Source organism: Osmia bicornis, chromosome 3 (assembly GCF_907164935.1).
Source record: "Osmia bicornis bicornis chromosome 3, iOsmBic2.1, whole genome shotgun sequence".
In the NCBI taxonomy this organism is placed as follows: Eukaryota; Metazoa; Arthropoda; class Insecta; order Hymenoptera; family Megachilidae; genus Osmia; species Osmia bicornis.
Genome location: NC_060218.1, coordinates 1608780 through 1631779, shown reverse-complemented (window position 1 = coordinate 1631779; position 23000 = coordinate 1608780). Strand labels below are relative to the sequence as shown.

Sequence of the window (23000 nt, the reverse complement as noted above, 5' to 3'; positions counted from 1 at the left end):
TACTCGGCGTCGCGACACCCTTCGCTGTTATCCTTTTATATCTATCGAGTTGCGGGAAACTCGTTAAAATTCCGCGGGTTTGTTCGTTTTTACGAGCAGCGTAACGCGGAAATAATTCGCAAAAGAAGGAGACAGAAAATCGACGTTTATCCTGCATTTACGCCACGCTCACCTTTCTTCTCCCTCGTTGATATTTCTCGTAACAGCTGCTGCTCTTAGGAGAAATCGAAGGATTTCTGCGAATAGGCCGAAAGGTGCGAGCAACGAGCGGGAAATAATTTGGAGGGAACGATTATCGTCGGGAATTGGTCGGACGAGCGTCGGGGATTTCGCACCGCCGACCGTTTCCAACCACGGAAATTAATTTCCGCACTCCGGTTACTCGTCTTGCTCGCGCGTCCCCGGATCCCTCGGAGTAGCCGAAATTTTCGTTTTCGCGAAGCTTCAACAACGCGAACGTTACCACCGTGAAAAGAAAAAACGTGCTATGAAATCGTTTGGTAGATCGGTGAACCTTCGAAAATCCAAATCGGTCATTGTTGCACCGTTCAAGCACATCCAAGACTTTGTTCGAACACGAAGCGTTAATCCGCTTCTTGTCTCGCGACAAATCGTCGGCCAGGTTCGTCAGACACGATAAGCCGCTGCTAATCCCGCGGTCTGATCCGAGATTAAGTTTCATGCTAGCGCGTTCTCCATTCTCCAGAGATTACTTTTTTCCAGCTTCCTCTCGATCCAGTCCCACCGTCACCATCGTCGTTCCAATCGTCATCGGCAATGTCGCGTATCGTGACCCCGATTTCTCGCAACATCCGTCCGATCGACGATAAAACGCGTGTAATTTCAGGCGCATGCTCGACCAGCTTCGATTCTCTTGCCGCGCCGAGTCAAGGTAATCGGATAGAAAATTTGCGACTTCCTTTCGTGGATCGAGTTATCCAAGCGAATAAGGGGACCGCACGAGCTGCTTTTAAAACAAGCTTTTTCAACTAACTCGCAAAGGGAAGAAAGAAAGATCTTTCTTCGTAAGGCTTGCTTTAAGTCTACGCTTCGCCACTTCCTCATCGATCCAAACTATTAGCCATGTTATAGCGCGGGGATGCTTGTTAAAGTTCGCTTCACCAGACTAACGAAATTACGTTAATTGATCGACGCTCGCTTTAATATCGAGCCCCGACCCACCTCTGTCCGCCGAGGAAATCATCCATTTTCTTCGCGACGTGCTTTACTTCCCTCTAGTCTACTTTGCGAGGATCAAAGAGCATAGAATTCGTTCGTGGAACGAATCCGATACTTGTTTGGGTTCGAGCTCGAAAATAGAAGGGTGCAGCAACAGCGAGAAAGACGTTTCGTAACACGAATGTGAAAACCGCTATTTTGTAACTTTTGCTTTTAATTTCGAGATTTTTTAAAAATCCAGTTTAAATCATTCGTTGGCCTTTCTCGTAATAATTTCTTACAGTTCGACAGCGAATGGTATGTGTCAAAGCGCAGCTATCTGCGGTAAAGTGATCAGCTGTCCGCCAGATCGCTAGATCGTTCGATGTTTGACACACTCTGTACATAGATATGTACATCTAAAAGTCTAAAAGCAAGCTGGAAGACAGGCTCGCTTCCTCTCGGCTTGGTTTCGCGGTGAAAGACGAAACTCCGCGGTGAGACTAGCGTTGCGCCACTTTCCAGGCTTCTGGTTTGCTCCGCAGGAGGTAACTCGAGGCCTTTCCCTCCCTCTTTCCTCTCAACAAAACTATTCTTTTGCTACTCTGTAAATCATTCTTTGAAACGTCAATGTCCAACCCGTTTCAATCGTTTGCGATTTCAAAGCTCCTAGGAACTTTTCTCGTTAATCCGACACCTTCTTTTACGAGACCGCAAATTTTTCCATTTACCTGGAAGTAAATCGAGACGCAAGCTCTGTCCACCTTCGCGACACTCTTTTTACACGATTGTTCGGTTCGCGTATCCTGTAAATGGAAACTCGATACGCGCGCAATCAAGTGCCAAGACCGGATCATCGTTTACACCTAAGTACATATTATCCGTCTCCTGGATGAGATTTTCCGATCTCGAAAACGCATAAGAAAAATGAGCAAACATTCGTTCGGGTTAGCTTAATAAACGGGAGAAGAAAGATTTATGGTAGGCTGATCGTCGGTTGGCAATTATCCTGGCGCGATTAAAATACGGAAAAAGGGACCGATATGGTTGACTGGATGAAGAGTTGGAGAAGGAAGAAGGCGAAACGGGCACGTACATTTCGTTCGTCGAATATAATGGTCGGTGGATACGCGTCAGCTGGTTAAAACACCGACTGCGCTGGGCAGAAATATTAAGCGAAAGCCATCAGACTGATGAGTATCGGATGTGAGAAGGAAAAAGATGAGAGCGAGAAAAACATTTTTCACCGTCGCGTACCGTGCCGTTTTCGTTTCAGTTTCTTCTACTCCGATCTATTTCCATACAACACAATTTTCTTCCACGATATGTTCGTAATTTAAAAAAGAAAACTCAGCGATCATATGTAGTGAAATTTTGAGACTGTTTTTAAACGTTCGTCAGTTTCTTCGTGGCTATTTTTATTTACCCAAAAGTGAGTCAACGATAAAACAACGCGTGATTCGTTGTTTGCAGACAATTAGAAAACATTTGGACCTTGGTACGCGCTACGATATCGTTCCGAACGTATCGTTTGAAATAAGTTTGTAAAGTGGAAAAGAAGTCTCATTCCGTTGACAGAAATTTGTATCGACAAGGGGACAAATCGCAATTCGAAGCAATCTTTTTTTATTAATCGTCGCGAGAGGGGTAGCTCGTTAATCTTAACGCGAATCGAGTTAACTCGTCAGCTCGTTAGTCCTTGACAAAGTTGGAAGCATCGAGCTAAATATTCCGCGACAGCTGTCGCTTCTTTTCATCGATGAAAAAGAAATTTATCATCGTCAAGCTTACTTGATTTTCCACTCGCTTTCCCGGCTCTTCTCGCCTTCGTTTACGTCCGAATTTAAGCAGATTAAAGAATCGAGATTATTTTTAAATTATCGTTGATCTTACCATATTAAAAAAAAAAAAGTCTTCAATGTTATTCGAAACAACGAAAAATCTCTGTTCCCGTAGGCGAAACAGAAGCTCGATTTTACCATACCGTTGGCAAACAGAGAACGTAACTGCGTTATCTAGCGTACACCGAGGAGAATAATTTGGAAATATACGCTTTCCACGGGTACCCTCCTTTAATTCCATGGAAGCTCCGCTTAAACCAGGATTAGAGTACTTACGAGTCGGGGGTCGTTTCCAAACAAATTAGCTGCATTCTCTGTTGAACGGTGACCGTTCGAAATAGCTCTTCCAGTACACCACCCACTCTCACCTTTTCTACCCTCCATCATTCTCTTCTCCTATCTCATCCATCCATTCCTCTCCGTTCGGTAACTACAACGTACCAACAACCACCTCCTTCCTTCTTCTAACGATTTTTCTTCCACCTACTGCTTGCCTCGATAAGAAAACAGACAGAGTTCTGCGGCTGGGATCTAGGAAAGGAATAAAATACGAAAAATGAAAGTATAAAAAAATGATCGAAAAGTCCGTTGTCGAAAATAACAAACGAACGTAGACGAATACCCTTCGTTTCTGGTGCGTTTTATTGATCGGATAGAATTGTAGATACAGTTGGCAAATTCATCGGCAGTACAGTCGAAATACGTATATACAAATATGTACAACGCTGACGTTGATTCTCCTCGTTGATTCCTAGGGAGGAGGAATGGTTTCACGAATTTGTGCGCTGCAACATCTATATCTTCGATAATCTTAAATTGAAATTCTCGTAACACATTTGCTCGCGATCATCTTTCCTCGTACAAAATGGTAAGAAAACAGGAAAAGAAAATAAAAATATATTGAAATCGAAAAAAAGGGGAAAGCTGGATAGAAAATTCTATCGGGGACTAGAAAACGTTTACTCGAAACATTATTTTACACTAAAGCTGATCAGCTTGGGTGCACGCGTGCTTCTTTAGCATACTTTTTTCTTTCCTTCCTTCCTTCCTTCCTTTCTTCCTTCTTTTCTTAGCAATGCATCCTATTAAATATCGATAGAACTTACCTTAAATCTACGCGATTATACTTATACGTATCGATATGAATAAGAATACGATCGCGCGCGATCCTTAGACGGAGAACACTTCGGTTTACGTACCTTTTTCTTTTTTTCTTTTTCCTCGCTCTAGAAAATGGCAACAGTCTTTGACTCGATAAATCTCGCGCTGCTACTGGCAGTGATTTTAAATCAAAGATCGCGAAACGTTCATCGTTGAGTTCGAAGAAATTCTCTTCGCGTCTGAAAGATATATTTCCGAGAAGATAATTATCGTTCGACGCGATGCGATGCGCGACAATTATCGCGTTTCAACCGAACCGATTCGTTGAACGCGCGCCGAATATCTTACGTGTTAAAAGATCGAAAAGCGAACGACCCGATTTTCGCGTACATCGGCAAATGATATTTCCGCAACAGAATACACGTATCTGAGCCGTTCCTCGATGCTCGTGGTAGAGAATAAATAAAAAGTTGGAAAAATTTGGTGTTACGTATCGATGATCCGGCTGATGGAAGAAGACGGTCAGTTGGTGTCACCGATACTCTCCTCGACGATCTTTTCCAACTGACCGTTGAATTCCCTGGTCTTGCCGTCCGTCGACTTGTCGACGGAACCTGATGAGCCGACTTCCTGCAACAGGCCCTTTTTCAGGACGTTTAGGTATCCCTAGCTCTGAATCACGTCGGTGATATACTCCTCGTGCAGCGCCAACAAGTGACGAGGTACGTCCAGAGCGGTGTGCAGCGTCACGGTTACCCCTCGATTTAGACTGACAGCCGGATAAAAGACGCCGTAGAGATCGCGAAACGCTATCCCGCCTTGCGGTTGATCGTTCACGAAGAAACGAAGCGTGTGAGTCGTGTCCAGATCCAAGAGGACACCCACCGTGGAACCCTGTTGCACCCCGCCCTCGGTTCTCTGCGCGTGTCCACCACCGTGCATGAACCACGAACGTTGCCGATCTATGTACATGCTCCAACCCTTGTCGTCCTTGCCTAAGAAAATGAATCACGTCGAACAAAGTTATCCCTCGTCCGCGAACGTTCGCGACCCTCTTTCAGCTGGAAAAATGGCTAGAAATCCGTTGGAATTTCGCTTACCGAGCATTCGATCCCGCGACACTTCAGCCCTGGCTATGCCAAAAGCAGGATCGGTGTCGCTGTGGTAACGATCGATCGTCAACTCCCAGTAGTGGACGCCTCGTGAAAATCCGACGCTCGAGAGGACGACTCGGTGCTCGTAACCCTCGCAGGACGCGCTCATCGCGTCCTCGGAAATGGATACCTCCTGTGGTATACCGGACGCCCCGGTCGCCCACGAGAACCACGCCACTGTCGACCGAAACGATAACGGGTATCCGGCATAAATAATCGACCCGATCGAATTGCTCCTGCCTCGGCTATTCGCTCAATATTCAACCAGCATTGTTCTCGGATGACGAGCGACGGAATCGAGTGGACAAACTCGTCGCGATTTCGTAAAATTGAAAGCCATACAAACGATGGAAAATGGATATTGAAATACCCGCGAGTCTAGTCTGCTCGGTCTCAATAGCGTTCGGGAATGACTGCGTCCAGACGTATTCTCGCTTCTGTTCAGAAACGACGCGACGAATAGTAAAATTCGCGTCCTAGTTAACGAACGACGAATATTTTTTGGCCGCGTAATCTGCTCGGCGAAAAACGCATTAACTCGCCCGTCAGTTTCGATCCTTCATCTTTCACTCGATACCGGCGCCCGACAGGTCGATTTTCTATTTCACCTTTTCGACACCGAAAGGGGAAAATGCGACGAGCGAATAGAAGGAAAAAAAAATAAAGGAGAAATGGAGACTCACCTTCGGCAGTCTGAAGACCAATCAACTCCGAATATTCGCCTTCCCCGGCGCTGTTGAACGCTCTCACCCTTGCGTTATACAAAGAATTGAAGTGCAATCCGTCCACGGTGCAAATCGTTTCTCGGCCACAGTACACTTCCTGTAATTGAACGCACAGAAAAGAATAATAGTAGATATCTTCCTTGATTCACTTGAAATCACAAGAAGTCGCTCTTTAACACCATAATTCCTGCACTCATTTTATTTTGCATTATTATTTTCTTTTTTTTCTCTTGGTATTATATCATTACATTCATTGCGAATTCATTGCTTTCAAGCACCTTTCAAAATTTACTATACTAATCTATTCTCCAACCACGCGACAGATGCAAGTTGCAAAAGTTTCTGCTCACTCGAAATTCTCCACCGCATCCATCGTCCAGCTCCAGAAGGTACCCCTCGATGGCGGGTCCTCTTTGACCCGCGCAGCCAACAATTCCGTGTCCCGGTGGAGGCTGCCAAGCAACGGTCACGCTGTTGTTCTCAGCGCTGCACTCTTCCGGTATCAATATCGGTGCTCCAGGTGCTGCAAAAGTTCGCTTCTTAAACGTTTGAAATTTATCTCTAAACGAACACGTACAGAATCGGCAAAGATCGATCGATCCATCGTCGTGACACGAACGATCAGCGATTCGAAACGCTGGAAACTGAAAACAATACATTGTACCAGCTGCACCTTCCAGCTGGATATACTCCAGAGACACATTCAGTAGTTGTACCGAAACTTTTCCGACCATCTTACGTGTACAAACTTCTCTACAAGATTCAGACATTCAAGAATAGAGTTTGTCTCAACGGGTGAGATACTACGAGGAAAGAAGATGGATTCTTGCTACTTTATAAACCGAGAAATGTACTTTAGTAACGAGAAAAATAATACACCCGTCAAACAAGTAAATAAATAACCGAACCCAAAAATTTCGACAAACTTTTCCAACCTTTTCGTTGATTTGTCGGCGACTTTACAGAGGATAAAATCTAACAATTTATATTCGCGTTTTATGGCGAATAAAGGTATATCGATAGTTGAAGTTTACAGCGGTTTTAGAGCTCGCGACAAAGTTTTATGTTCTATCGGTTACAACTTCGAAACGACGCGGCGAGCATGCAGACGAAAGCATCGTAAACTGTAGCTACTCGGTTGGTCCTCGAGCAAGTTTTCGCGGTTAATCGAAATTAGCGTTAAAAACGCACGGTTCGTGAAAAGTCCGTTTAATTAATTACCTGCTGTTGGGAAACGTTCTTCTCCCTCGGATGCTGCGTCCAACATGAGATAATCGTACAAGTGAAAAATGAAAAATCCATCGAAACAAAGGAAAGCTTGTCGAGAAAATTTGGATCGCGATCCTCTGGTCGAAGAGAAGGGAATCGATGTTTCAAAATTAAAAAAAAATAAAAACGAAATGCTTACGTTTCAACTGAACAAAAGTGAGCTGATCGATAGCGCGTCGCAATGGCTTGTCGTCGAAGGTGAGATCGAGCAGCGGCAGCCGAGCTATTTCTTGCACGCCCTCGGCACCACCCCAGGAACCGGCCGCGGTGGCGGCTCTGACCGACAGCATTCCGCCAATTTGGAGAAAAGCGGCGCTGTCCGTCTCCTTCAAGGCCTCGATGCAGAAGGTGAGAAGAGCTGTGGTCGTCTGCAGATGGGACGCGCATCTGGCCACTTGGTCCCTCAACGAACGCACCCTCGCCTCCCTGGTCTGCCGGGCCGCTTCGATCAATCGAGATTTTCTCGCCTGCAAAAGACTCACCAGGTTCGCCACCCGATCCTCCACCTCTTCCTCCAACGCAACGCATTCTTCCTGCGAACATTGTTAATAGAACAATCGACAATGGTCAAATTTATTCGAGCGACGATGCGAATCTATACAATTCCTTGCCTCGAGTATTTGAAACGATAATTTCGAAGATTGCTTTCGAAGACTTAAGATAGAATGCGCGAACGGACAAAGAGAAATAAACGAGAGGGGAGGGTAGTTGATGCAATTAACGCCGAGTCCTTCGTTAATTTCATGGAGACCTGGACGACTAAAAGCTGCTCCTTCGTTCCTGGCTGGAAATATAAAAAGGATGCCCAAGGCGAATACTCACGTGCACTTTGTCCGTCATCCCTTTGAGCCTCTGAATGAATTCCGTCGTCGAGCGAGCCCTTTCCGACAGCTGTTGCAAATTTTGCGACAACTCGGTCTGTAATCATATCAAAAGATTCGCGTGAGCAAAGAAATTCCATTCTGTCCGAAGACGCACTGCTGGAATCTCAACGAAACGAATCGTGTAGCGTGTCAGGACCATGTTGTGCGCGCAATTCCGAAAGTTTAGATAGCAACGAGAGCCTCAATCGACCCTTCGATCGTTTACTCTTAATTGAAACTTTCTAGCGATTCGGAGCTGAGCAGGCGACTGCGAGGGGTGCTTTCTCCGTGGAACGAGACAGTTTCGTCCCATCTGCCGTTTCTACTTTGACTTCGATAGGAAGTAACGATCGTAATTTCAATGTGCGAACATCGTTAACAAGGCGAAACGCGTGGAAACGAAGGAAAAAGGTTAAGTTTAGGTTCTTTTTCCAGCGCCATGGGTGGAAGGGTCCCGGCGGGTTCGTCAGAGATTTGTAGCGAATGATAATTAAGTTACTCATTTTAAATTAGCTTCGACCGAAACCCTCTTCGAAATCATTTCCGCAATTTTCCCAGCTAATTCCCAGACGGAAATCCCATAGATTGTTGGCGTACCATCACGAAATTCTTCGCAAACTAGCTCGACTCGTTCGCGTTCTATACTCCTCTCCTTACTGCTAGCAACATACCAACGACTGCTCCGTTAACCCTCTCCGAATCGATCTCGCGAAAATTCATCATCCCGTGATCGATTAGTTTTATTCGTAAAACATAGGAGGGTCGCTGTTCTCAGCAGTTTTACCGAAATTCCTTACGGTTAACGAGGAGAAACTGGAGCGCGGTGCAAACAGCACCGAGTTGCAGCCGTTAATTAAGCGGTCCGATCGAATTTCGCCGGATCGTTGCTACGTAGAAAGTACATAATTGCAACGTTCGAGGGTGCTTGGATCGACTCTCGTAGCTTGTTCTCCTTTCTCGAGTCCTCCTTGACACGCGCATCGCTCGTTATTCGATAATGCCAATTGCGATATTTCCCGTTCATTCCGTTTCGTTCCATTCTCCGGCATTTCCTCGCCTTCGATCGCGGTTCCTCTCGAAACTCGATTCGCATGCGAGTTCACGCACGCGTTCACAGGATCGTTGGGAAATCAACGTTCATTTCGAGTCGTACGAGTTCGCGTTTGCATTTAATCGAGGAGATAGATCGTAGGTGGTTGTTATCGCGGAGACGCAGCCTGGCGCGATTCAACCCCCTCTCGCAGACCGACCGAACGTAGGAAAGCGTGGGAGGGTTACGAGCAACCAGCATCCCCCGCGTTTCATTCTGCCGCGAGGTCGGCGTCTCTCGTTTACCGCCACCCTAACCGTCACTGCCACCAGCGTTTCTCCGATGGAAACGAGCAAGGGATGCCGCGCCGGATACGATCCTGCGTAAACACGATATCGCCTCTGCTAACGTGCCGTGCGACTAGACGCAATATACCCTCCGATTCCGTGTCATACCGATTGCAACCCGAATCGCGATACGTACGCGTATTCTAGAGTAGAATTAAAGAAGCCAACACCGCGGCTAAGAATCCTGGGAGTAGGAAATATTTGACTAACGCCTCGACGACAAACACGCGACTGGTCGTGAACGAAAAGGGTTGCGCGTCGCTTATTTCAATCTAGAGAAGCGACGATGCGTCAAATTAAAACTAGGGTCGTCGACCGACCGGTTCCTTTTGTTCAGAAATCACCACGCACCGTCTGTTCTCATCAAACGTCGGTAACACCGACGCGACGCCGCGTTTTTCTTTCTTTTCAAATATTTCGCTAGCGAGGCACAGACGATGCAACGCGCTTCGGCTTTCTCGAGCAGAATGTCGTGAAGTAGACGAAATAGCTTAATCAAATGACTTCTTAGCTGGAAACTTTGACGTACGCCGTTCTGAAACGGTCTCCGTGTTCTCTCCTTCTAATTGTAAGTACATTTCGCTGAAACGCGACAGTACTTACGTTTATTTTACCGATCAGAAGATGAGCAAACAGGAAACTGTACGAATTGAAAAGCAATCTTTTATACCTTACTACTAGTACGATCGCAAATAAATTTGAAAACGTACATTTGTCGATGAAACGTCCTTAGAAAATCCAGCAAATAAAGCAGACGCGTTTGCCAGGAAAAGTAACGTTTCGAATCGGAGCCGAATAGATCGCGATCGTTCGATAATTCGATCGTATATAACTATCGATCAGCTACCGTCTAGACGTCGAATACGTGTACAGTCGTATAGATTGTAGATACATTTCGTTCGTTGCCGTGGTAAACGTCGCGAGCAATAACTCGATAGACGTCGATTGTCGCGTTGATTAATCGAATCGTCTGCGAGAGCCTTCGAACATCTGCCTCGTCCCGTTATTACGGCATACGGAGTTCTCTTCTCTTTCGAAGAGAAGAAACCGAATCAAAAATAAATACCGAGCTACGTTATTTTTCTACGGTTTAACATGCACCAGCAGCTATTTCGTCGTGCCAGCCTTTTCCTCTTCTACAGAGTTTTCGCATCTTCTAGCATGGTTCGCCATTCTGAACGTTAGCTTGTCACGTACTGGAGCCATGCAAGGACTCGTTAAGTCGAAAAGCTGCTCGTACGTGCGGAAAACGGATTTTCTTCTCGCAGCGTGGAAAAAGAGGAAAAATTTGGACGAAAATTTTCGCTGTCGATTCTTTTTTCTTTTTAAACTATAAATACTGAAAAATCTATGGACAATGCGAATGATGGAATTAAGAAACAGCAACGGGAAGCACAATGTTACCGAAAAGCTCGTATTTTTCCTACTTTTTTAATATGCTTCGATAACGGGGGAACTAGAGTAATATTTTCAGCGGAGCCGAGCAAAGTACCGGATAATTGCTGAAGCGTGGTCACGATGCACTCGTATTTCACGTTCGTACGAAAGGGACGAACCCCTCTCGAACAGCTCGTGACCCGTGGCAAAGCGGAGCTTTGCTTTCCACGCCAGCCCACGCTTTTCACGGTTACCTACCTACATACGTATAAATACGCGCCATCGATCCAAAGGAAATTTAAACCAACCGACGACACCCTCCTCTCTACCCCTTCGTAGCCAACGTTACGTTTATCAAAAAAGCAACGATTGCGTTTAACTTCTGTTATCAAAGTTATTTCGATAAGCTCGTACGAAGCGAACGAAAAAAAAAAGAAAAAAAAAACGTTTGATTTTCTGTCTGTAAAGTTATTTGGACGAGATACGTCAACTAATTAGTACGAAGGAGGTCGAGAAAGCGTTCGCAAAAGTTTTCCAACGATCAAGTAAATGAAAATTTTCTTTCAATCGGCTACGTAACGAGATAACTTTGATTTGTTATCGTAACTCGTATTTAGGCGAAAAGTAACGTATAAAGGGAGCGGAGGATTCCGTCGCTTTTAGAATGGCCGAAGCGACTCCATTTTTCTCTCTTACTATCCCTCAACCCCTGCCCCTCTAAAAGATGACTCACCCCGTTTCTCTCTGTTTCATTCACCACTCTTTTTCGTTGATTCTATATCCACACGGGACACGCTACACGAGGGAACTTTCAAAATAAATCATACGCTATCCAAACTTTACGAAAGTCAATGTACCCGTGGTTGAGAACTCGATTCTCGCGAACAACACGGACAGGCGATTCGGTTTCGCGTTAATTAATTTTACGTTTTACTAATTTCATTGCGACGATAGGATTTTATTTGGCTGTCACGCAGCTAACCAGAATAAACACTATAACACGGTAAGGGGATATATCGAGTATAACTTTGGCGTTAAAGAAAACGACATTGGCGAGTTGTAACGCAGAAGCTAACAGCCGCGATGCTCGGCGGGTTTTCAATCTGAGAGCAAAAGATTTGCGAGCTATCGCTGTACTGGTATTTTTAGAAGACGAAAGGGAAGCAAACGACCTACAACCTACGACCAACTAAAGGCTCCTTTACTTTGGACGCTGAAAAACACATGCGCCTAAATTCTCAATTAAAAATTTGCAACGGCGCTGTGAGAAAAAAGAAAGGACCAGAAAGCGAGAAGGCTTCGATTTTAGTGGAGCGAGTTTCTCGACGTAAAATTCGAATGGAAAGAACTGGAAAGAGGAGGTGACTAGGAAGAGGGTAAACGAAGGGAGCAAAAGAGGAGAAAGAGCGTGGGTGGTGAGGGTGGTTAGAGCGGTAAGGGTGAATACGTCACGGCATATATCGTGCGCCGCGGTACTATGTAACGCGTTTTCGTCCTTGCGTAGCCTATCACCCTAGCTGCGTGCACCGCACTTATCACGCCGACCGAGCCACCATAAATATCTCTGATATCCCACCGATATATCTCTGCCTACCAGAACTCTCTTCCACCCACTATGTAATGAATTCACCGCGATCGATCCCCTCTCCGCAATCTTACAACCACCAATTACCATATTTGCTCGCGATCTTTTTGCTAACCACGAAAAATCGAGCTACGTACCGTTTGCGTTTAATAAATTATTCGAGAGGATCGCGTGTGCGATCGAAATTTTGACGTACCCGCGTCAACCCATTACCCTCGGCGTATACTCTCCAGTCTCGAGCTTACACTCTACTTTTTCTTTATTTCCTGACACGAGAGTACGCATATGCGTAGGGAGCATCAAAGGCTGGCACTGTTTCAACGACTATTTTCGTTTGTAGGTTCCCGCGTCCCCGTTACTCTCGCTCTATGCTCCTCTTATACTTTTCCCCCTGGTAATTCCTATTTCTCTGAATTCAGGAAATTCAGAGCAACACCATAGTCCCGCCGGTGTTTCGCGATGAATTCACCTGCGGTGGCTCGGCTCGAGATTTCATATGGAATTGAAATTTTTACGCGTCGATTTACTTTTGCCCGATACAAATTTATCCTCTCGAAACGCGCTTCCGAGGATTTTTCAAAGGTTCGTATCGTTTATTCGTTAGCCAACTTCATCGACTAGCCAAGTGATTATAAAAAGCTTCGACGAAACTCTGAAAAGAGCTCGAGGCGTAATCTTTTCTATAGAAAAGTGCACGGGAAAATCTCCGAGAAAAAATGTCCTTGCCTCGATAAGTGGTCGCTTTAGGTGCCTTCAAAGAGAGGGTAAATTCGTGTTGAAAAGCTCGTAGAAAAGTGAAACTAGTTTAATCGCTGGCGGCGATGTCGTTTAAAGTGGTATTCATTTGGAGGCGGTTCATTAAATCTCGTGGCAAAGTGAGGCAAAGTGAAGCAAAAGGGCAAGGTAAAAAGAAGGCAGGAAGGATCAACGAAGATAAGGCTCTTTTCTTTGAAAATTCACGGACGTTCTCGCAGCCTGAACGTCTCACGCTCGACGAACAGCAAACGTCTTGGAAGTCGTGCATACATATATGTATACCTCGTGTCACGAACGACGCCATTTTACAGCAACTTTCCATTTACGGAATCTAATGGTACGCGACCTGTATAGATGCTCGTATGCTCTGGAAACTTTTGCTTTTGCCTCTGCTTCTATTCGAATCTTGCTCTCGGCTAGAACACTTACGAAAACCGGAATATGTACTTACATAGAACGCTAGAATTCGCATTTTACGTCATAACGATTAAACTATTTCAATACAATTCGTAACGATCGTTCGCAAAGCTTCGTTTATAAAACGCGATTATTTATGCACGTAGATCTAAAACGATCAACGAGGCTTTTTAAAGACCGACACGTGGCGCCTGGTTCAAACAAAAGAAAGGATCACCTTCGGGATGTTTGATAATCCTTCTCAATCGCTGCATTTCTTGCCTCGTGTTTGCTCGAGACTCCATCCGAACGCCGAAAAATCGATGTTTTCGCAAACACGGCGCAAGATCGTCGATTTCTCGAACAGAATAGCACGGTGTTTCATCAAAAGTGGTAGCGTGGGAATATAAAAAGAAACGGTGAAACACAAAGAAAGGCCGCGAAAGGGTGCGAGACGAAGAATATTCAGGGGTGAAAATATAATAAGGACACTTGTCGAGTTCCGAGCGCGCTCCAATTCCTCTCGTGCTCTCGATTGTACTCAAAATGGTCACGTGGACGATTCCTTTTATTTCGGAACAATATACGACAGGAAACAGCCGTTCTACGTGCACCAATTATTTCACCACTTGCCCGTAGGCCAGGAAAATTAACCGACGATTTATTATACTTTTACATATTTAAGGAATTTAGAAAATAAAAATCCTTGCTAGACGTAAAACATGTTCCTCGTTCGGGTACGTGTTGCAAACCATCCGACCAACTGTTGGAGAAGCAGCAGAGTACGAGAGTCGGGTTCCTCGTGCGAAAACAAAGAGCAGGGAAAGAATGGAAATGCAGGAAGGAACAACGGCAGAGGAACGAGTAGTATAGTGTAGAAGCTGGTTCGAGAAGACGAGACAACGAAACGAGTCGAAACGTCGAGAGGTAGAAAGGAAGAAAAAGCGAGTGCAGCAGAGAACGAGCAACCTGGAAACAGTTTCGCGATACGTTATACACGGGATATCGAACAGTTGTCCGCCTTCTTCCTTTGTTCCACGCTCGTACCGAGCTCTGTTTCGTACCGTAATATCGCGATATCGCCCGATCATCCGTCTCTACGTATCCTACCTAGTTGTAACTAACGGAATACCTTTTACCCACAGGGTTAACCATAAAAAATTCTGATTTCGTTCTCTTATACTTGAAATTATAGGGAGAGATAAAGGCGTTTCGCCTCGGGATCGTCTGTCAAACCCGTCAGTGGGGCTGATAACCCGATTTTTTGGAGCTCATGCCGGGGGACCGCCAGCGAGAGAACAGATCCAATCCCACTGCCACCTGGCGGTCGCCGACCCGAACTAAAGGCGTCCGGGGAGACTCCACCGCCTTCTCCCTCCACTAAACGCCTACAAAATGAAATTTCTCCATTGGAAGGAGACGCGCTATCAAAACTACATAGGTACTCTAGCCTGCGGTCGATGATCCGTAGGTTAGCGTCCGAACGTGAAAACGGAAATACCGATCGCGTTCCCTGAATCGACTCTAGAACCAGTTCCGTCAAGGTCATCGATAAATCGCTGACTCGATCGCGCGTGACATTACATTGCTTCGACAATTAACGCAAACAGAGAACCGATCGACCGAAAAACACGCGTTTAATGGAAAAGCGAGGTACATAAACATAAAGAGAAACGAAAGACACTGACCTTCTGGGCCTTACAGGCAGCAGCCAATGGTAAGATGTCGTGTGGGTGGGCAGCGTGACGATCTCGGAGGCAAAGCGCGCATATCGCGATTTTACAGAGAGCACAGTATAGAGTTAACGGTTCACCGTTGTGATCGTTGCAAACTGGTGTTGTTTCCGTGGCTGGACCACGAGAACCTTTGCCTCCGTTCGATTGCCAGCTGCCACGAGGTGGGCCCAGATTGTGAGCAGCCAGAGGTCCCCTCTTCGGATGACAGGATTCTCTGCAGCCGTCGCAATACAACACCTGAAACAAACCCCACGATCCTTCCTATAAAACCTTCTCTATCCATCTCGTTTCCAGCCCCTGTCCCTTTTCAGCATCTCCGCACGATTGGATACAAATATTCTACAACTGCTTTCGACCGTCACTTTAATACCACGTTCACGACGACGTTCGAAAACGGTACCCAACACGGATCTACGTATCTACGGATCAAGAGGCAAACAAACGACCACGAGTATATTAACCGCATCGGCTCCAGCTCTCGAGCTCCGACTCTGTCTTTCTCGTTATTCACCAACGAACACCATCTTTGCCTCTATACGTACAGCGTGACTCGAGAAAGTTGATTTCCGACAAGTTCGGCGTGTTTGTATTCGGAACGCGAGGCTCCCACAAATAAACGAAGACAACGTGCGCACCGAGAGCATAGAGGTTAACGTCTATAAGCGAAGAACGTGACGTGAAGAAACGAGCCCGAAAACGTAATTCCTCTCGTGTTACGATCGACAAACGTCTAACAACGCGATAAATGATATATTTAATGGTATTGGATAATTTGTAATTTATTAAAGATAAACATAAAAGGTTAAAACTTTGACCAACCTCGCATTGCTCGCAGGCGACGGTAGCATCTCGGGGTTCACCCTCGCACATCTGACACTGTAATCTCGCGTTCCTCGATTCTTGATATTTTTCCACGATATGCTGCATCGCCCTGTACTTGGGCAAATTGTGCGCTCCACCTTCATCGAAATACACGGTCTTTTGACAAACGGGGCAAGAAAGACACAAAGTGCCGCCTGACGGCGGAAAACCACCGTTTCCGGGTGTGCCGACATAGCTTCCTGGTCGTGAGCTGGTCGACGTGCTGCTGCACACCACCCCCGAATCGGTCTCCGATAAAATCGAAAGTTTATCGGCCTCCTGATCAGATCCTGGGGCATTCGACGAATCGGTCGTCGACTCTGGTGGCGAGTCAGGCGGTGCTTGCAAATTAACCGCACACGACAGACAAAGAGCGTGCCAACAAGGCAACAGTACCGGCTCGACGAATAGCTCCTTGCAACAAGGACATCGTAATTCGTCCTCCATCCTCGGTTAAATCTGACAAACGGCCGCGCGCGCACTTCGCGCTTCGTTCAACTTCGGTTTCCCTCAATTTCAACGATCCTCTTTTCCTCTTTCTTTTTCCTCTTTGATTTCAATGGTCAATTTCCTCCGCTTCTTCGCATTAACTCTCGCCGTTGCAATTGCTTTTTTCCAATTTCTCTCTCATTACACACTCGAACACTACTTGCTTCTGTCACCAGTCGTTTCCGTTTTTCCTGCCAAACCAATAAAACGTTCCCACCAGAATAAAATCTTCAAATCCTTTTTCGATGGCGTCTTCTCTATTCGTTCGTCACAATACCTCTTCGTAATGCATTTTTAAATCGAACCTCCTCTATTTTCTCTGACCATTTCCATGAGCTGTTCTTTCTACGTGTATTTTCATTCGTCGATTGCACACACGAAACACATTTTCAGAAATTCGTCGTCGATACTCCAACTTCACATTATTTACCGATCCAGTTTCCAAATGACGCACCGACGCGATTCGCGTTTTCTGCTTTTCCCTAGTTTTATCTCGCGCGACGAGCATCCAAACGTGTAGTATGTTTATACGATTTGTTCATTTATATTTGGACATGTATAAATTCACGATTTCATACGAGTTTTCTGAATACCGGCACGATAATCCATCCGAACGACACACACTTCTAGACGTCACTGGGTTGACTGACTCTCGGCGCCCAAGTACGTGTGCGCATCACGATCGCGCATCATGGTTCAGGGACGGTGCTCGCTCTCCGAAACCCCTTTGCTATTTCCAGGCTGTTTTTCTGTCTTCTATATTTATTCAATGTATTCGTACTTCTAACCCGTTAATAGATTAAATCCGATATCGTAATGAAATTATACTGTGCGTATTTAACTTGATTGAGATTTTATAAAAATATCATTTATTTGTTGCTTAATTACCATAATACTTGTAACTCATATCTTTGAAGATACTTTTATTTGAAAATTTCCAGATTTAAATGACTGCTAGTTCATTGTTGTTGTTTCTATGACATTACAAGTACAGTCCTGGTGGGAAGATTTTACTCTTTCTCTGTCTCTTACCTATAACCCCTTGCTGTTTTTTTCTGTTCACCCATTTATCTGTTTCCTCTTTATTCGTTTTCGAACTAGAAAAATCTATATTCTGTAAGTACAAATAAAAACAAAAAATTATTAAGTAAAAAAAATATATATCGTCTATGAGAGAAGGGGGGAGAGAGAGAGAGGGAGTGTGCGTGGGTCTTATAAAAAGTGGCACGAAAAAAAGATTTATTGCATATGATATGATACAACCGATAGTATTTAAATTTCTGTATATGTATATACTTTATATTTGTGTTATCTTCGATCTTTTCTGAAACGTATAAATATACAAGTAGACAATCTAATTGTGTTTGAGGCCAATCTAATTGTTTATAAAAACGCGAATTTAATCGTGACATTACTTTAAACATTGAACAGCGTTAAAACTTTATCTTTTCGTTATTAATTTAAATAATTGTTGTACATGCAATTCATTTACTATGATAATGTCGTCGAACTTAGCGATGTCAGAAACCGAACATGGAGGCGCCACGTACCAAATTACTCCGATTTTATCAAGCGACATCGGGCAAACCCTGAAAATGACGTCAGAACCATATGTTAGTTTAGTAAGCAAAGAAATGTACGAGTAGATAGCATTTCATATAGGAAACCATGTGCAAAAGTATTTCTTGAACAAAAAATTTACCGGTAAAACAACGCTGTATACCGTTCTTTATTTAAGTGCATTATCTCTGGTAACTAACGCACGCGCCTATCATAAGCGTGCATCTAGTATTGTAAGTATTATACAATACGATATCGGTATAGACCTTGTTACAAGGTTAATCAAAAAAATCAATCGTTACATAATAAGGACACATGATTCGACTATGCTGTTAATATCGAGATGTACTTTTCAAACGAATAAACACTTTAAATATTAAAGAAAGGTAACGGCTATAGAGATGGCGGTTGTTTGAACTGAACAGAATATAATAGAGTCCTACGTTAATATTTTTCTTCTAAAAACTGCATAAAAAAAAACAGTTAAACTTTCTAACTTTAACTCGTATCAGCTCGTACATATGTATGTATATAAAAGTAGACTTGTATCTCGTCATGTTCGACATAATATGTATACATATACTGATAATTTAATTAACACGGTATTAGTTATTTGTCGATAGAAAATTACATTCTACTAATAAAAAAAATTAGATATTTAACATTTAACCATTAAACGGTATACATAGTTTTATCGATAATTATAACAGATACATTTTTCATTCTTTTTTTTTTTAAGCAAATCATCAGCGCCAAATTTGATCCGATCAGTCACAATATGACGGTAAATATGTTTGCACCCTTGACAAAAAGGATCGTATTTCGACAACTTGCTCATATACGGCATTATGGATCCGCTTCCAGGTTAGCTGGTTCATCGATGTTAAGACATTTAATGCATTACACAACGCGTATTATCTCTTCATTTTTTCTTGTTATTTCATCATTTTACAAATGGCTTTCAGATTTACAGCCAAACAACTTACATAAATTCAAGGACATCCCTTGATATGTCCCTCGCAATCTTGAAATTGTATAAAGTAAACGAAATTACATATGAAACATTTTTAGCACAGATTCATGCGGAACGTTCGATTTAGTAGTCGTCGGAGGTGGCATAGTTGGGTGCGCCACTGCTCGAGAAATGTTAATAAGACACCCTAATCTGAAGGTGGCAATCGTTGAGAAGGAGAAAAATTTAGCCATGCATCAAACAGGACACAACAGTGGCGTAGTCCATGCTGGAATTTATTATAAACCCGGCAGTATGAAAGTAAACAGACAGTAATGATTTTTTCAATGCGGCTTTTACCTTCAAATCCAATGTTATTATAGCTGTAGCATGGAATTTTTAATTGTATAGTAGAATAACGCTTCGTTAAGAGATTTTTGATCCGGCAGGAACTAATTGCAGGCGAAACTATGTGTGGAAGGTTTCCAGTTATGCTATGACTATTTTTGCAAACATAATATACCACACAAGAAAATTGGAAAACTCATAGTAGCTACGAATCCAGAACAAGTTAAACAATTGCAAGAACTGTACGATAGGGGAACACAAAATAATGTGCCGGATCTTCAGTTGGTCGAAAAAGATTGTATATCAAAATATGAACCTAAATGTCAAGTACTGAAATCATTTTTCTTAATAAAAAAAAAAGCACCTTGTTTACCTAAACTTTCTGAAGCAATGAAAAACGCGTACATATCGCACAGGGAGAAAAGGCACTGTGGTCACCATGGACAGGTATAGTGGATTGGGCAATGGTTTGCAAACAGTTTGCCGAAGAATTTCAAAAGATGGGCGGTAAAATATTTTTTAACTACGAAGTAACCGGCTTCGCTGAAATGTCGGAATCGAAAGGACAAGAACAATTGTCACCAATATCGGTACAATCAAAGAACAGAGTGCGTTTCCTCTTTCATACTTACTATTCTATATTCTACCATATTTCATTTGCAATTTCTTTACATTATTATTTTACGTTGCAGTGCATACCAGCGAAATACGTATTAACGTGTGCCGGTTTGCATTCAGATCGTCTAGCAGTTATGACAGGATGCGATCTCAGTCCACGAATCGTTCCGTTTCGTGGGGAATACTTATTACTAAGCGAAGACAAAAAGCATTTATGTACTACAAATATATACCCTGTTCCAGATCCTAGATTTCCGTTTTTAGGGGTTCACTTTACACCTAGAATGAACAACGATATATGGCTGGGTCCAAACGCCGTTTTAGCATTTGCCAGAGAGGGTTATCGGTATATACAAATTAATAAGCTGCCCTGTGCACTCATACATACTTGATAATGTAATAATCGAATTATTGTACTTTCTTAGATGGCGTGATATAAACATACGAGATTGTATAGAAATGGCGAAATTTCCAGGACTGTACAAGCTTTGCTTCCGATATTTTATACCAGGTTGTATGGAAGTAATTAAATCAATTTTCTATCCCCTCGTCGTGAGAGATTTGAGAAAATTCATCCCCGAGGTATCTTACAAAGATATAAAAAGGTAAATACAATTTTTTCCATTTTATCTGTACATTTTGCTATTCTATCATTATCTTGTCTATTCATGCGTTCAATCGTGCAGAGGACCAGCGGGTGTAAGAGCGCAGGCACTAGACAACGATGGTAAATTAGTGGACGATTTTGTTTTCGACGTGGGAAAAGGTACTATAGGTAGCAGAGTGATTCACGTACGTAACGCGCCTTCGCCTGCCGCAACTAGCTCAATGGCAATTGCTAAATTCATTGCCAATAAATTGGATACCGATTTTAAATTTTGAAAGATCCAAAATTATCATTACACATTCACTGTATACAACAGTGAAACAGTTGTGAATTTTGTACAGGTAGAAACAATTTGCATAACTTCTTATACCCTTACCTCGCTATAGAATAAAACACACGAAACTTTATATATTTTTTTTTCACATAAAATCCGTTGTTTTTAAACGAATATTTGTTTGAAAGTGATATTTTAATTTTTCATATTTTCATGTCATTGTAACATTGCATTTATGGTAATGAAATATGTGTAAGCTAACCGTGCTTGACCTTTTGTTTTTTTGTCACAACAATACATTAAACAGTTTACAGTTACAATCGCATTATTAATAATTAAATAAAAGTTACTTTTTAACGATTTAAATATTTCGGAATACAGAAATGAAAAAAAACTTCTAAAATAATACAATAAAGATTTAAAACCACCAAACATTTAATGTTTATAGAAAAACGCGTTCTACAGCTATGTGAAAATAATAACGATTTTCTTTTTTTTTCTTTTTTTTTTTTCGAAAATGCTTTAAATTATTCTAAACCCAGTTCCTGATATCATAAGCCTTGAATTTGCAAAATCCCAAGCTGCAGTTGAATGGAACCCCATATTTGAAAGGACAACTCCATATTCGCTTAACGCAAACATAGAGTAGACTGCAACGAAACGATCGTATTTCATAAACAAAAGCCTTTCCTTTTTTTTCTTTAATAATAATTAACTCACCTAATGGTTCACAATATTTATTATGTCTATAGAAAAAGTAACACGCGAATGCTACACAGGACAAATTAAATATCATGGATCTGCGCTTCCATTTCAATGAAGCAATTTCAGAATATTCTCTGGTACTGTTCAAACAGTTCTTCATAATAAAATATGCCACAAGCATATGTATAAAAGATGTTATTAGAAACATTATGAAAGACAATTTGTGAAAGGCTGTAAAAGAAACATATATTATTTCATGTTTGAAATATTTTGACAAATTTTTATACCTACCATAATTTTCATCGGAAGTCCAGAAACTTAAAGTTACAAGAGATATGTTTTCAATGGCATATGTAAATATTGCAATATTACATATACTTTGTGCCCACTTATATATACGTTCCTTATAAAAACGATAATACATTAATAATACCAAAACCCTTATCACTGCTTGCACCGCTATAGCAGCTTTCCAAATGTCTCTTTGAGGCTTATAATGCCCAATTGCAGCAGAGACAGATGGTAAGAAATTATAAACCTAACAGAAAAATATATATATATCTACTGCTCATACGTGTATGTACAAATCTTATACCAAAAAGTACAAGCAACAAATGCTCTAAACTTTTGATGTACCTTGCAATGAGTAGAAGTAGAGTGCTCGAAATTATATAAAACAGACCAAACGATACAAAAAATAAATGCCAAAAATGGTAAGGAAACAGTGAACCATGCTAACTTGGAGAAAGACAAAACAAGTCGCGCTTTCGACATTTCGTCTTCTACTAACGGGATATACTCTGACCCTACTCTTGCCTTATTCATCGTGTTATATTCTAGATTATAATTTACGTCATAGCTAACGAGTTTGATTCTCTGAATAGGCTAAGGTATTAAATCTTCAACTAATACGCGTAACACGCGTTCCACTTTTCTTCCGATTACTTTTCCCGTTGTCATGTACCAACAACCATAATAATTTGTACAATTGTTATCAAATTCAGCGAACAAAAAATTCGACGTATCAAACCAGTCAGAACCTTTTAAAATTAACATTTTTCAAGAAAAATATAAAAACACACTAAGTACCATCCCAAATGAGGTATATATATTCACGAGCACAGACGACGTATAGAATAGATCTATCAACTTTTGTTGCCATCATTCCATGTTCTGTTGCGCACTCTAGATTCAGAACGATGATGGCCGCTAAAAGTTTTTGAACCTTAGATGGCGGTAGTTTACTGT

The 23000-nt window shown here is 42.7% G+C and overlaps 3 protein-coding genes across 11 annotated transcripts; 1 reads left to right on the top strand and 2 right to left on the bottom strand.

Moving 5' to 3' along the window:
* Positions 1 to 3623: 3623 nt before the first annotated feature.
* Positions 3624 to 22924, bottom strand: LOC114872674 (E3 ubiquitin-protein ligase TRIM9). Of its 5 annotated transcripts, XM_029180126.2 has the most exons (11): positions 18181 to 18253; positions 17721 to 17802; positions 16158 to 17444; positions 15291 to 15575; positions 8071 to 8166; positions 7388 to 7781; positions 7201 to 7233; positions 6330 to 6502; positions 5938 to 6076; positions 5201 to 5431; positions 3624 to 5095 (listed from the first exon to the last, which is right to left on the bottom strand). In XM_029180126.2, the coding sequence occupies exons 3-11, from the start codon at positions 16644 to 16646 to the stop codon at positions 4767 to 4769; spliced, it is 2169 nt and encodes a 722-aa protein (XP_029035959.2). In that variant the 5' UTR covers positions 16647 to 17444; positions 17721 to 17802; positions 18181 to 18253; the 3' UTR covers positions 3624 to 4766. The 5 variants fall into 5 exon arrangements, with proteins under 5 accessions (XP_029035959.2, XP_029035957.2, XP_029035958.2 ...); XM_029180124.2 differs by lacking the exon at positions 18181 to 18253 and adding an exon at positions 22842 to 22924 and having other exon boundaries at positions 16158 to 17802; XM_029180125.2 differs by having other exon boundaries at positions 16158 to 17802; positions 18239 to 18479.
* Positions 18307 to 21308, top strand: LOC114872679 (L-2-hydroxyglutarate dehydrogenase, mitochondrial). Of its 5 annotated transcripts, none has more exons than XM_029180135.2 (8): positions 18309 to 18481; positions 18988 to 19112; positions 19320 to 19521; positions 19663 to 19875; positions 19965 to 20156; positions 20241 to 20512; positions 20592 to 20771; positions 20853 to 21308. In XM_029180135.2, exons 2-8 carry the CDS (start codon positions 19027 to 19029, stop codon positions 21046 to 21048), a joined length of 1341 nt encoding a protein of 446 aa, XP_029035968.1. In that variant the 5' UTR covers positions 18309 to 18481; positions 18988 to 19026; the 3' UTR covers positions 21049 to 21308. The 5 variants fall into 5 exon arrangements, with proteins under 5 accessions (XP_029035972.1, XP_029035968.1, XP_029035969.1 ...); XM_029180136.2 differs by lacking the exon at positions 18309 to 18481 and adding an exon at positions 18488 to 18634; XM_029180137.2 differs by lacking the exon at positions 18309 to 18481 and adding an exon at positions 18644 to 18771.
* On the bottom strand, positions 21224 to 22871 carry LOC114872681 (post-GPI attachment to proteins factor 2-like). The gene is made up of 4 exons (XM_029180142.2): positions 22389 to 22871; positions 22044 to 22290; positions 21768 to 21983; positions 21224 to 21697 (listed from the first exon to the last, which is right to left on the bottom strand). Exons 1-4 carry the CDS (start codon positions 22575 to 22577, stop codon positions 21570 to 21572), a joined length of 780 nt encoding a protein of 259 aa, XP_029035975.1. The 5' UTR covers positions 22578 to 22871; the 3' UTR covers positions 21224 to 21569.
* Positions 22925 to 23000: the final 76 nt, after the last annotated feature.

Bases quoted from the DNA above. Each gene is read 5' to 3' on its own strand.
- LOC114872679 (XM_029180135.2), top strand. From the start codon at position 19,027: ATGACGGTAAATATGTTTGCACCCTTGACAAAAAGGATCGTATTTCGA. The intron at 19,113-19,319 runs GTTAGCTGGTTC...AAACATTTTTAG, and splicing joins CATTATGGATCCGCTTCCAG to CACAGATTCATGCGGAACGT. The intron at 20,513-20,591 runs GTATATACAAAT...GTACTTTCTTAG, and splicing joins TTTGCCAGAGAGGGTTATCG to ATGGCGTGATATAAACATAC.
- LOC114872674 (XM_029180124.2), bottom strand. From the start codon at position 16,646: ATGGAGGACGAATTACGATGTCCTTGTTGCAAGGAGCTATTCGTCGAG. The intron at 15,576-16,157 runs GTTGGTCAAAGT...GGTTTGTTTCAG, and splicing joins TCGCCTGCGAGCAATGCGAG to GTGTTGTATTGCGACGGCTG. The intron at 6,503-7,200 runs GTAATTAATTAA...GAACTTTTGCAG, and splicing joins AGAACGTTTCCCAACAGCAG to CACCTGGAGCACCGATATTG.
- LOC114872681 (XM_029180142.2), bottom strand. From the start codon at position 22,577: ATGAATAAGGCAAGAGTAGGGTCAGAGTATATCCCGTTAGTAGAAGAC. The intron at 22,291-22,388 runs GTACATCAAAAG...TTTTTCTGTTAG, and splicing joins CTACTTCTACTCATTGCAAG to GTTTATAATTTCTTACCATC. The intron at 21,984-22,043 runs GTAGGTATAAAA...TTTCTTTTACAG, and splicing joins GACTTCCGATGAAAATTATG to CCTTTCACAAATTGTCTTTC.